Genomic DNA, 14,554 nt, shown 5'->3' with positions numbered 1-14,554 from the left:
TCGCCCACGCTGGAGTGCAGTGGCGCAATCTTGGCTTACTGCAACCTCCGCCTCCTGGGTTCAAGCGATTCTCCTGCCTCAGCCTCCCGAGTAGCTAGGATTACAGGCACGTGCCACCACGCCCAACTAATTTTTGTATTTTTCGTAGAGATGGGGTTTCACCATGTTGGCCAGGATGGTCTCGATCTCTCGTGACCTCGTGATCTGCCCACCTCAGCCTCCCAAAATGCTAGGATTACGGGCGTGAAGCCACCGCACCCGGCCAAACACCTGGTTAATTTAAAACCAGAAAATGTTTTTCAGAGACAGGGTCACCATTATGTTGCCCAGGCTGGATACAAATTATAAATGACAGTCTCAGTAGTCTAAATAAAGGCTCAACAAACTTTTTTTTTTGAGACAGAGTTTTGCTCTTTTGCTCAGGCTGGAGTGCAGTGGTGCGATCTTGGCTCACTGCAACCTCTGCCTCCTGGGTTCAAGCGATTCTCCTGCCTCAGCCTCCCGAGTAGCTGCGATTACGGTATGCGCCACCATGCCTGGCTAATTTTGTACTTTTAGTAGAGACAAGGTTTCTCCATGTTGGCCAGGCCCGTCTCAAACTCCTGACCTCAGGTGATCCGCCCGTCTCAGCCTCCCAAAGTGCTGGAATTACAGGCGTGACCCACCACACCCGGCTTTTTTTTTTTTTTTTAATGGCAAGAGTACGCAATTTTGGCTTTCAGGCCATAGGACCTCTGTTGCAACTCCTCGGCTCTATGATTACAGCGTGAAATGAGTGTGGCGGTGTTCCAATAAAATGTTACTTACAAAAAACAGGAAGCATCAACAACAATTGCAACAAAAAGGAAAACCAAGTGGGACCTAATTAAACTAAAAAGCTTCTGCACAGCAAAAGAAACTATCAACAGAGTAGAGACAACCTACAGAATGGGAGAAAAGATTCATAAACCATACATCCGACAAAGGTCTAATATCCAGAATCTATAAGGAACCTAATTTAACAAGCAAATAAATAAACCTCATTATAAATAAACCTCATTAAAAAGTGGGCAAAAGACATGAACAGATATTTCTCCAAAAGAAGATATACAAGTAGCCAACAAACATGAAAAAATGCTCCGTATCACTAATCACCAGAGAAATGCAAACCAAAACCACAATATCATCTCACGCCAGATAGGCTGTGGAGAAAAGGAAAGCCCCACACACTGTGGGTGGGAATGTAAGTTAGGTCAGCCACCGTGGAAGGCAGTTTGGAGATTTCTCAAAGAACAGAAAACAAAGGTTGGGTGCAGTGGCTCATGCCTGTGATCCCAGCACTTTGGGAGGCCACTTCAGCCCAGGAGTTCAAGACCAGCCTGGGCAACCTTGACCCTGTCACTACAAAAATAAAAAGTTAGCTGGCCATAGTGTCACAGGACTGTAGTCCTAACTACTTGGGAGGTTGGGATGGGAGAACTGCTTGAGCCCAGGAGGTCGAGGGTGCTGCACTCCAGCCTGGGTGACTGTGAGATCCTGTCTCAAAAACAAAACAAAAAACTTAAAACGGAACTACCATCTGACTCAGCAATCCATGTGTATATATCCAAAAGAAAATAAATCATTCTACTAAAAAGACACATGCACCCCTATGTCCATCACTGCACTATTCACAATAGCAAAGACATGGAATCAACCTAGGTACCCTTCAGCAGTACCTGGATACACCATCAAATACCACACAGCCATGAAAAGGTAAGAAATCATTTCTTTTGAAGCAACACAGATGCAGCTGGAGGCCATTATCCTAAGTGAATGAATGCAGGACAGAAAACCAAAGGCTACATGTTCTCACTTACAAGTGGGAGCTAATCGTTGGGTAAATGGACACAAAGATGGCCACAATAGACACTGAGGACTATGACATGGGGCAGGGAGGGAAGGGTTAAAAAACTAACTATTGGGTATGATGCTCACTCCCTGGGTGACAAGATCAATCATGACCCTAGCCTCAGCATCATGCAATATACCCATGTAACAAACCTGCACATGTACCCCCTGAATCTAAAATAAAAGTTGAAATTATAAAAAACAACAGCAACAACACAAACAGGAAGCCTTGGCTGTAGTTTGCTGAAATCTGGTCTAAGTGACTGCTCAGTGTCCCAAATTAATGCACTCCACAAGCAGACACCATTTATCAGTTTCTGAGATCTTACTATGTGCCAGGAAGAACAGAAAGCACTTGTACATATCTTATGTCATCGTAAGTCATTATTTTCACTAACTGTATAGGGTAGGTTTTAGTCCTGTCTTAGAGATGAAGAGATTAATTTACCAGGGTCACACAGCTAGCACTATCTGAAAAAGTTATGACTAGATTCCACAAGTAATAGCCATGCCATAATTTGCACTGGAGCTTTATGCAAATAAAGACCACAATGAGATATGACTTTGCACTCACAACAATGGCTAAAATTAAAAAGAATGACAATCCTCCGTGTTGGTGAGGATGTAGAGCAAATCAGACTTCCTCATATTACTCTGGGATAGTCAAACAGTACAACCATTTTACTAAACCATTTGTCAGTTTCTTATAAACATATATGTACCCTATGATCAGGCTGTTCTGCAGAAAAATATCTGTGTAAGAATATTTATGGCAGTTTTATCCATGACAGCAAAAACAAACAAACAAACAAAAAAACCTGGAAATAATCCAAATGTCCATCAACAGGAAAGTGGAATCATGGAACAAAAATAGAATAACTCTGGCTGGGTGCGGTGGCTCACGCCTGAAATCCCAGCACTTTGGGAAGCCGAGGCAGGCGGATCACCTGAGGTCAGGAGTTCAAGACCAGCCTGGCCCACATGGTGAAACCGTGTCTCTACAAAAAATACAAAAATTAGCTGGGCATGGTGGCAGGCGCCTGTAATCCCAGCTACTCGGGAGGCTGAGGCAGGAGAAATGCTTGAACCTGGGAAGCGGAGGTTGCAGTGAGCCGAGATCGCACCACTGCACTCCACCCTGGGCAACAAGAGTGAAACTCTGTCTCAAAAAAATTAAAAAATTAACTCAAGAATAAAAAAGAATAAACGATTAACACACATATAGATAAATCTTGGAAACATTACGTTGAATAACAGAAGCCAGACATAAAAGACTACATACTATATAATTCCACTGACATGAAGTTCAAGAAAGACAAAAGCTAATCTATGGTGAAAGAAACAGAAAAATGGTGATAGAAAAAAAAATTTTTTTGTTTTTTTAAGACAGGGTGTTGCTCTATCGCCCAGGCTGAAGAGCAGTGGCACCATCATGGCTCACTGTAGCCTCAACTTCAAAGGCTCAAGCCATCCTCCCACCTCAGCCTCCTGAATGGCTGGGACCACAGGCATGTGCCACCATGGCCCAGGTAGTTTCTTTTTTTTTGAGACGGAGTCTTGTTCTGTCGCCAGGCTGGAGATCTACGCTTATGATCTATGCATTATTTTATTATATCTTTAAGGATGTGGGGCTAAAAGGAAAAAGCATTTAAAGCTTTGAATTTTCTTGAGCCTGGTTTGGGTTGTTTCCATAGGTTTTAATATCAAGTACTGTTGTGATGGTTAATTTTATGTCAACTTGAGTGGGCTGAGGGATGCCCAGATACCTGGTAAAATATTTCTGCAAGAGATCAGCATTTGAATCAGCAGACAGAGTAAAGAAGATCCGCCCTCGCCAACGTGGGCAGACATCATCCAATCTGTCAAGGACCTGAATAGAACAAAAAGGCGGACAATGGGCGAATTCTCTCTCTCTTCTTAAGCTGAGACATCAATCTTCTCCTACCCTTAGACATCAGAGCTCCTGGTTCTCAGGCCTTCAGACTCCAGGACTTAATGCCCGTGTGCCCCTCACTCCCATGCCCACCAGTTCGCAGGCCTTTGTAGTCAGACTGAATCACACCACTAGCTTTCCTGATCTCCAGCCTGCTAACAGCATGTCGTGGGACTCCTTGGTCTCCATAATCACAGGAGCCAATTCTCATAATAAATTTCCTCTTAATATCTATATATATAATATTTGTTCTGTTTCTCTGGAGAACCCTAATAAAATTGTCATTTGTATTAACAGCTAAATCATCCGTAATTTATTTGGATTTTTTCAACCCAAGAATTTAGAAGAGTATTTTAACTGTCAAGTTTTTTGGTTGTTATTGATTTGACTTTTTTATTGAGTAACAGAATGAAGCACATTGGATGCTACTTTTGAAATATGCTAAGAGATTCTCTTTGTGGCCAAGTATATAATCAATTTGTTAATGTTCCATAGATATACAAGCAAAATATGTATTCTGTGTCTCAATGATACAGAATTAAGCCTGTTAGTACTGTTATTCCAATACAAATCCTTTATAATAAAGATTTATCCACTTGATTAGCTAAATGCTGAGAGACATGTTAAAATTCTTCTCTGTGACTGCAGTTTTATCAAATCTCCTCATATTCCTAATAGTCTTTGCACTTTATGTATTTTGCTGCCACAGAGTTCACTGCATAAACGTTTGTGCCATTTTATCTTCATTGTGGACAGCAATACTCCTCTCAGCACCAAATCCAAAAAAACCAGAAAAGGCATAAATAAATAAATGCATTCTAGTGGTTGTGTTCAAAAACTAGTTGAGGAGCCCAATAGTGGACAAGCAACTATGAAAAACAGACAAAAGGCTGCAGAAGAAAGCCTCGCCAAGTGATAAAAGCCTTACGTGGGACACGCCAGGAGAACCTGCCACAGAAGCGTGGAAAAACGCTAGATAAGCTCCACACCTGGAGACAGCAGAAGCTTGAGGCAACCAGAAGGGTGATGTGTTGGGTACTGCGGCAAGAGCAGCCAGTTCTATTGTTTCCAGTGTTCTCCATGCCCTGCGCCCCCGCTTCCTCCTTCCTGTGGTGCTTGCTGTGTTGGTGTGAGATATATCCACATATGTAGTTGGAAAAGGGAAGAGTATTTTAACAGCTCTTTCAAATACTGTTGTTACTCTTTTCTGATGCTACACTAAAGCTCAACAAGTGGAAGTTTCTTCAAGTTTAGTTGTATTATGCAATCTGAAACCACAGCAATTTAAAGTTTTCTCTGTTAGATCTTGAGTCAGAAAGATAAAAAATTAAAAAAAAAAAAAAGTAAAGGCCGGGTGTGGTGGCTCACGCCTGTAATCTCAGTACATTGGGAGGCCAAGGCGGGCAGATCACGAGGTCAAGAGATCGAGACCATCCTGACCAACGTGGTGAAACCCCGTCTCTAGTAAAAATACAAAAATTAGCTGGACATGGTGGCGGGCACCTGTAATCCCAGCTACTCGGGAGGCTGAGGCAGGAGAATTGCTTGAACCCAGGAGGCAGAGGCTGCAGTGAGCCGAGATCGTGCCACTGCACTCCAGCCTGGTGACAGAGCAAGGCTCTGTCTCAAAAAAATATATAAAAAATAAATAAATAAAAATAAAGTTTTCTCTGTCAAGTTACAATCCGTTGGTCAGGGACTTTTGCTTCCACATAGGAAACAGAGGGCTATAAAGCACGGTTGCTCCTACCCTAACAAGAAAAGGCTGAATACACTACAAAATCTTATTTTTTTGAAACATATTGGAGGGCTGAAATCTCAAAGTAGCCAAGTAACCTGAAGATTAAAGATAGCCAGTCCCTGCAAGGAGGGAGGGGCAACAGGAACTGTCTCACCTGTGCACTGCTGCAACACAAGCAGGTGTGAAATCTGAGGAAGATTTAAAAGAACTGCCTACAGTAAACTGCAGGGCCTTGTATCTGTTTAACATGGGTAAGGACATTCGACAAAAGAGAACAAAAGAGGACACCAAATGCTGGTAATTTGAAAAGATCAATACAACTGATAAACCTCTAGCTAGACTGATCAATAAAAAGAGGACACATAATTACCAAAAGCAAGAATGAAAACGGGCTGGGCGTGGTGACTTGTGCCTGTAATCCCAGAACTTTCGGAGGCCGAGGCGGGCAGACCACGAGGTCAGGAGTTCGAGACCAGCCTGACCAACATGGTGAAACCCCATCTCTATTAAAAATACAAAAATTAGCTGGACATGGTGGTGGACTCCTGTAATCGCAGCTACTCGGGAGGATGAGGTAGGCGAACTGCTTGAACCCAGGAACCTGGGCAACAGATAAAGACTCTGTCTCAAAAAATATATATAAAAAGAAAAGAAATAAACAACCTGAACAGTCCCATATCTAGTAAATAAACTGAAACTGTAGTTTAAAACAGTAGTATAAAAACCTTCTCAATTAGGAAAACTCCAGGCTAATATGGCTTTTACAGGTATATTCAATTAAACAGTTAAGAAACAGTACCAATTCTATATAAACTCTTCCAATAAAGAGAAAAGAAAGGAAAAGCTTCCACTTCATTTTATGAGGCCAGTATTACCCTGATACCAAACCAGACAGAAATTACTAAGAAAACTACTGACCAGTATCACTTGCAAAAACTCTAAACAAGGCCAGGCGCGGTGGCTCACGCCTGTAATCCCAGCACTTTCGGAGGCCGAGGCGGGCAGATCACTTGAGGTCACGAGCTGGAGACCAGCCTGACCAACATGGAGAAACCCCATCTCTACTAAAAACACAAAATTAGCTGGGCATGGTGGTGCATGCCTGTAATCCCAGCTACTCACTCACTGTCTGGATACTATAGCTGAAACTGGCCCATTCTGGATCTTCTACGTGAAGCCCCTCTGGAGAAATTTTACAACAAAGTGTCAAGAAAGCTTTGTTTCTTCTAAAGAAATATGCGTTTTTTTTCTCACAAATAGTGTGACTTTAAAACTGACCATGCTTCTCATTTTGTCTTTGCTATCACATTTATATCTTGATTTTTTTAAATGTGCAAGATATCTTAAGTGTTTGCATATGAGAATAACACCTGGGGCCTTAATTTTCTCATTCTACTTGTATTTTCCCAAACCTCAAGATTCATTTTTGTTTTTCTATATTTTTTATTGTTCATTTTTTCTTTTTTTTTTCTTTTTTTTTTTTGAGACAGAATCTTGCTCTGTCGCCCAGGATGGAGTGCAATGGCACGATCTCGGCTCACCGCAACCTCCGCCTCCCGGGTCCAAGTGACCTGCCTTAGCCTCCCGAGTAGCTGGGACTATAGGCACGCACCACTGCACCTGGCTAACTTTTGTATTTTTAGTAGAGACGGGGTTTCACTATGTTGGCCATGTTGGCCAGGCTGGTCTCCAACTCCTGACCTCAGGCAATCCACCCACCTTGGCTTCCCAAAGTGCTGGGATTACAGACGTGAGCGACCACTCCTGGCCTTATTGTTCATTTTCTTATGTAACCTTAATTTCTTTGTGAAAAGAGAGAAACTACATGTAAATATGTAAATAAATGCCATAATCACCCCATATTTGGGGTGTGTGCATGGGCGTATTTACCTGTGTAAACAATGTGGTTTTCTGTCCAGAGATGACTTTTAGCGTTTGTTGTCCTTGTGCAGAAGATGTGCTGACTCCCAGTGTTCCTTGGACCACTGACCCAGTGGTGAGTTGTTTTCCAGAAGTCTGGGGTGATGGCTGGCCAACTAAAAATGTGCCCTAAGTTAGAAAAAAATATAAAGAATTGGTAATTTGTTAAATTCAGATGGGCTGTTCTGATCCCTTAAATCACATGTAACGTCCCATGTTACAAGCTACAACGCTCTCCCCTTTAATTCTGCAATGTAGGCAAAATAATTCAAAAGAATAGTTGTGCTCTAAGTGTTACTTCCATTAGTTATCCCCACTTCTCAAACTGCACCGTAGTTACAGAGCAGCCTGTTGAAAACTCATGTTTTGCAATTTAGTCCTCAAAGCTGGATTTAATCATTCAGACTGATATCATCTTTCTCAATAAGAACATCTGGAACCAAAATTCTATTACTTTCCTTCAAAAAGAGCCAAGACTTCAGTGACAAGAGGAGAGGAGGAGGAAACCTGTTCCTAATCAAATCTAACTTAACTCTAAATATTACAACTTGATACCATCTCTTTGATCACTCCCTTCTATGAGCAACTTTTCAACTGTACATTAATACTGTTTATTACCTCATGGATTTCGGAGGCAATTAGCATAGTAGAAATCTTTCAGGCAGGAAGATCTGGGTTTAAACCCAAATTCTTTTCCTTTTTTTTTTTTTTGAGACAAAGTCTCACTCTTTTCCCCCAGGCTGGAGTACCATGGAGTGATCTTGGCTCACTGCAACCTCTGCCTCCCGGGTTCAAGTGATTCTCCTGCCTCAGCCTTCCAAGTAGCTGGGATTACAGGCATGCATTACCACACCCGACTGATTTTTGTATTTTTAATAGAGACAGGGTTTCACCATGGACCAGGCTGGTCTTGAACTCCTGACCTCAGGTGATCTGCCCGCCTTGGCCTCCCAAAATGCTGGGATTACAGGCGTGAGCCACCGTGCCTGGCTTAAACCCAAATTCTACCATTGGCTTGGCAGGAAGATCCTGGATAAGTTACTAAAATCTTTCTCAATCTCTACTTCCTCTTCTCTCAAAGCAAGCAAAAAAGATAAAAACATATAGTTTTTTTTTTTGAGAAAGGGTCTCACTCTGTCACCCAGCCAGGGTGGAGTGCAGTGGTGCGACCTCAGCTCACTGCAGCCTCAACCTCCCAGGTTCAAGCAATCCTCCCACCTCAACCTTCGGAGTAGCTGGGACTGTAGACGTGCACCACCACGCCCAGCTAATTTTGGTATTTTTAGTAGAGACGGGGTTTTGCCATGTTGCCCAGGTTGGTCTCGAACTCCTGGGCTCAAGCGATCCACCCACCTTGGCCTCCCAAAGTGCTAGGATTACAGGCATGAGTTACCACACCCAGCCAAGATATAGATATAGATAACACGGTTAAGGTGTTAGTATTGAACCCTGATCCCAGAGCTGTAAAGGTAAATCAATTATAATTAAGCATAGTTATCCAATAGCTAAATGATTTAAAATATCAGTTACAGAGAACCAGACCTGGGGAGTTTGCTTGAGGATGTAAGATGTGTAAGTCAGGTGCTGAGATATCCCTCCAGGGCCAGCAGTACTTTGAGTTCCTCCTCCTGCTGTTCCTCCTCCTGTGCTGCCGCCTCCACCGCTGCCACTGCCTCCACCTCCTCCTCCTCCGGCACCACTCCCACCACTGGCAGCTGAGCCAGACTGGAGATCTAAAAATACAATGAATGACAGCAACATCATAAAAAGTATCAAGCAAAGCTTTAACATAAAAAACAAATGAGCCCAGAGAGATGTTCCCCTTTTAGTGCCATTCCTTCTTCTTTCCCATTTTCCTCCATCTTTTCTGTAATCTACCTACCCTGTGACAAGAGTGAGGAGAACTTCCTAGATTTTAGATCAAAATCTATTTCCTTTCAACTGCATGACAACTGACTGTATTTCGGCTCTGAGTACAATGAAGATACTTTGACGTGGTCATGGGAGATCAAGAGAAGGCTTGCTACTGACATTTTCTAGCCAAGTATTTTTTTGAGACAGTCTCACTCTGTCGCCAGGCTGGAGTGCAATGGCAAGATCTTGGCTCACTGCAACCTCTGTCTCCCGGGTTCCAGCGATTCTCCTGCCTCAGCCTCCCAAGTAGCTGGGACTACAGGCGTGTGCCACCATGCCCAGCTAATTTTGTATTTTTAGTAGAGAGGGGGTTTCACCATGTTGGACAGGATGGTCTCGATCTCCTGACCTCGTGATCCGCCCACCTTGGCCCTCCAAAGTGCTGGGATTGCAGGTGTGAGCCACTGCACCCAGCCTCTAGCCAAGTATTTTAATCAACACTTAAATGTGCTCAGCTAGGTGCTTCCCAACTTTTGGGCATCTGATTCAATGTCAGGGAATTGCTGGAATTTAGTGTAACTTTACAGTGCTCGATGTTGTCTCCCTGTCTCAGGAAAAATGAAGGCTTTCCTTCATTTACAATGACTCCAGGACCCCATTCTTCTTTGCCTTTCAAATCCCACTTCAAAGCCTTGAAGTCTTTTTACTTCTCTTTTGGTGAGATAATGCATTTGAACTACCTGGACTATGAATATTCACTCAACAAATACTAACTTCCAATTTCCTTCTCCACCTTCATTCCAGTGATTATTGGAATAGCTTCCTTCCCAATGGTTTATTTTTGCACCAAGGATATCACAAGAATCTAAGTAGCTCCCTGGATGACTTCTGAAATATTTACATTGTCCTTTTCTTACACATTTAACTTTTGGACATACCACTGCTTAGGTATGAGGAAAAAATACCAAGTGAGAGTGGAACTGAGCCATCATGGTCAATGAACGCAAGGACGATGAGCTGACACACTGCATTTTGGCAAGGGCAGTTAACTTCCAATGACCCTGAATGCTGTACCCTTCTACTTCTGATTCAGAGGGAAATAACTTCCTTTTATCCTATCCTTTTCAACACTGCCCAAACGGTTTTTCTCTATATGTCAAAGCAAAAGTTTCTTTAACTGCAGATAAACTGCCTCATTTCCATGGGGCTTTAAGACTTACACACCTAGGTAGAGTCTGTATTTCTCTTTCCATCTCCAAACCTAGCAGAAGTAAGGAATACATCCAAACCAGCTGTCCCCAAGCTTTGTGGCACCAGGGACCAGCTTCATGGAAGACAACTTTTCCATGAATTGGGACAGGAGGCGGGGGGTGGTTTGGGGATGAAATTGTTCCACCTCAGATCATCAGGCATTAGATTCTCATAAGGAGCACACAACCTAAATCCCTCGCATGCACAGTTCTCAACAGGGTTCGCGCTCCTGTGAGAATCTAATGCCGCTGCTGATCTGACGGGAGGCGGAGCTCAGGCAGTAATGCTTCTTCGTCCACGCCCAACTTCTGCTGTGCGGCCCAGGGGTTGGGGACCCCTGATCTAAATGAAGTCAAACAGACACACTCGATTCCAATCCTATGCCAACCTATCCCCAAAAACAGACTTCCAGCTTCTATAAGTAGATGGATCTTCCCTCAGGTATCACCAGATAATTTTCAGACACCACTTCATTCATGGTTCATGTAGACAGCTTTCTCCCAACAGCCTCACTAGCCATCTCTCTCCAGAGTGATTCATCTCTGATTGCAAACACTGAGGAGCAAACCCACTTCTAGTTAAATTATCATATGTGTTAAATCCATCTGGGCAAATGCTACCATTACACCACCCAACAGAGTTACAGAAATGCTTCCTGAAACAGGTAAGAACTGCCCTCAGATGGACAATATGAACACACACACAGAACCAAAAACCAAATGATTCAACCCAATGGTTTCACTAACTAGCATTGTTCGTAGCTCGCAGGATGGCTCCTTGAGGGATCAGCAGCAGTTTTCCTTTTCCTGAAGGGTTCTTGCTATTTGTAGTCAGGTAGAGTTTAGTGCCAGGAGGCAAATTTGCCAAGTTGGCCAAATTAGTGGCTGGTAGCTGCAACGTTGCCATTACTAAAATGGTAAAGGAGAAAAAATTGTAAGATAAATTGAAACTAAGGGCAACACTCTAAAATTAAAATACAAGGCAATAAATTCTTATTTTAGAACACTAACAAGCAATAAATTCAAAGTTTGTTTCCCAGATGCACAACGCTTTAAAAACTGATATTCTTAAATATCTTGCTAATTAAAAAATAATTTATAGACCAGAAGAGCCTGCCAGAGGCTCTTTATATCTGTATATAATAGGATGATCATATGTCCTGGTTCTGCCTAGAACAGTTCTAGGTTACACCTGTCCCACTATAATTATTAATAATGACTCTTTTTACTCTCCAAAGTACTGTGGTTTGGACGATTAATGAAATAATCACCCTATCTATGGAGGATTACATATTTTCCCCCATTTGTTTAAAGTCAAAGTTAGGGCAAATGTGTGCTCCTAACTGACAAGTACCATTGGCCCTCTGTATCTGTGGATTTCACATCCATGGATGTAACCTACCTCAGATAAAAAATATCCATATATTTGGGAGACAAAAGGATGAGTACATCTGTACTGAACATGTACAGACTTTTTTCTTGTCATTATTCCTTAAACAACACAGTGTAACACTATTTACATAGCATATACATTGTTATTACATTGTTATTTACATTGTTATTAGGTATTAAGATAACCTAGAGATGATATAAAGTACATCAGAGGATGTACATAGGTTATACGTAAACAGTACAGCACTTTACACAGGGGACTGTGGATTAGCATCTGTGGATTTTGCTGTCTGCAGCAGGGGGTCCTGGAACCAATCCCCCACAGTACTGAGAAATGATTTGTTCGTGTGTGTGTGTGTGTGTGTGTGTGTGTGTGTAAACTTAAAGCTAAATACACACAGACCTTTATGTGAAATGTCCCACAAAAAAGAACAAACATTTCAATACACTTCTTACAGCATCAACCTAACTAGGCTTTCTAGACAAGATCAAATAGCAAATCAAATCACTAGCAAAGGAAATTTTGGACAGAGCTTCTGCTGAAAGGGCTCCCAGTGATGATCCGTTTTACCTGAACCCTGGGATCCACTCTTCTGAGGACCAGCGGCAGTAACCTGGGCCTTGGTTAAGGTCTGCACTGGCTGAGCAACAATGGTTCCTCCACCTCCACTCACAATTGCTTTGGCAACTCCTTGGGTCACAACTTGCTTTGGCCCAACTGCTTTGGAGACAGAAGAGCTGGCCTTGGCTACCAGGATCTGGCCACCACTGATCGCCACAGCCTGCTTCACTGTCGAAGGTAAAGCAGACCCAACCGGTACTCCGACAACCTGTTCAAAACAGAGCAGAGTCCAACGGTGCTTCGAGAGCTCTTAGAACAGCAGTCACCGTTTTGGCAGAGAGCAAAACAAAGGCCTGCACATAATACATGCAGCCTAATTCAGTCATCTAGGAAAGCTACCTACACAGGTGTGAACAGCAACCGTATTTCTTACACTTGGGTATTAGAATAATAGAAGCTTAACAATTGTTGTCTTGCCTCGGCTACTTTTTATAATTTACTTTAATAGAAAATTTGGGAAATTCAGAAGTATAAAGAAAAAAGTTTGGCCGGGTGTGGTGGCTCACGCCTGTAATCCCAGCACTTTGGGAGGCCAAGGCAGGAGGATCATTTGTGGTCAGGAGTTTGAGACCAGCCTGGCCAACATGGTGAAATCCAGTCTCTACTAAAAATACAAAAATTAGCTGGGCATGGTGGCACACACCTGTAGTCCCAGCTACTCTGGAGGCTGAGGTGGGAGAATCCCCTGAACCTAGGATGTGGAGGTTGCAGTGAGCCAAGATCATGCCACTGCACTCCAGCCTGGGTGACAGAGTGAGACTCTGTTTTAAAAAAAAAGAAGAAAAAAAAAAAATTAGCCAGTACAGTGGCACACATCTGTAGTCCCGGCTATTCAGGAGGCTGAGGCAGGGGAGGATCCCTTGAGCCTAGGAGTTCAAGGCTGCACTGAGCCGTGATCACCCCACTGCCCTCCAGCCTGGGTGACAGAGCAAGACCCTAAGAAAAGAAAAGAAAAAAAAAAGCAAGAATAATATTTAACTGTATTAAAAAAAAAAAAAGACCCCAGTACCCAAATAATGAAAATTAGAAGTATCTAGTTCTAAAAGTAAAATGAATTCTTTTAAGAAAATACTCAGGAGTGTTTTTAAAACAAAGTCAACAGTAGGATGTTAAATTAAAGGAAACACTGAATGAATGGCAAACTGGAGCAGTGTTTTCCACTCCCAGCACCTTATTTCATAAAAAGAACTTCTCACCAGAAACTAGATGAACAGACTTCCACAAGGTTGGAAGAAATGCAAATGATCTACCTTCTTAAGGCAAAAAAGACAAAATAGGAAGTGCTGTTCACCCATCAGATTGGGGGAAAAAAAGTTTAAAACCAAGAAGTTACTAGAGGCTGTGGGGAAAATAGGAATTTGTGCTCACTGTTGGTAGGAAGATAAATTTGGACAGCCATTCCAGAGAGGCACTGGCCTATCTGCTAAAACTGAAAATTCACATACCCCCGTATAGTAGGAGTTGTTTTTAGGAATATATCCTAGAGAAACAGACATGCGTTCAAGGGAACATATACAACAATGCCCAACACAGCATTATTTTTACCAAAAACTGTTAGCAACCTTAATGTCTGCAGCATGCAACAACATTCTTAACGTCTACAGATAGAGGAATGGACAAACTGTGACATAAAACAGACAACGAAAGGTCATACTAAAAATAAATGAACTAGAATTATATATATTAGTGATATATTAGTGTAAACAGACTGGAAAAATAAGAAAGCGAAAAGGGAGTTGCAGAAAAATGTAAGTAGGAATATCTTTTACGTAAACCTTCAAAACACAAACAACATCACGTTTCCTATGACTATGTATTCATGTAATAAGCGCATGGAGTGGAAGGCTACACATCAAAGCCATGACAGTGCTTGCTGCCTCTGGGAAGAACAAAGTGGACTTCAACTTTACCAGAAATGTTTTGTTTGGAGAAAAAAGATCTGAAGTAAACATGAATAAGTAAATTTGGGGTGG

At 42.3% G+C, this 14,554-nt stretch overlaps 1 protein-coding gene across 8 annotated transcripts in view; it reads right to left on the bottom strand.

The window, feature by feature from the left end:
• The window catches only part of YEATS2 (YEATS domain containing 2), a 112,390-nt gene that overhangs the window by 26,999 nt on the left and 70,837 nt on the right, over window positions 1-14,554 (bottom strand). For all 8 annotated transcript variants that reach the window (XM_008957370.4, XM_003832008.5, XM_024928271.4 and 5 more), the window contains 4 exons: window positions 12,531-12,789; window positions 11,315-11,476; window positions 9,006-9,196; window positions 7,434-7,592 (listed from right to left, as the gene is read on the bottom strand). In XM_008957370.4, the coding sequence (XP_008955618.1) occupies window positions 7,434-7,592; window positions 9,006-9,196; window positions 11,315-11,476; window positions 12,531-12,789 (771 nt within the window). The remainder of the gene's footprint in view (window positions 1-7,433; window positions 7,593-9,005; window positions 9,197-11,314; window positions 11,477-12,530; window positions 12,790-14,554) is intronic.

The sequence above is a fragment of the Pan paniscus genome, chromosome 2 (assembly GCF_029289425.2).
Source record: "Pan paniscus chromosome 2, NHGRI_mPanPan1-v2.0_pri, whole genome shotgun sequence".
NCBI classification, from domain to species: domain Eukaryota; kingdom Metazoa; phylum Chordata; class Mammalia; order Primates; family Hominidae; genus Pan; species Pan paniscus.
The sequence above is the reverse complement of the archived record's forward strand: the minus strand, read 5'-3'. Positions and strand labels throughout refer to the sequence as shown.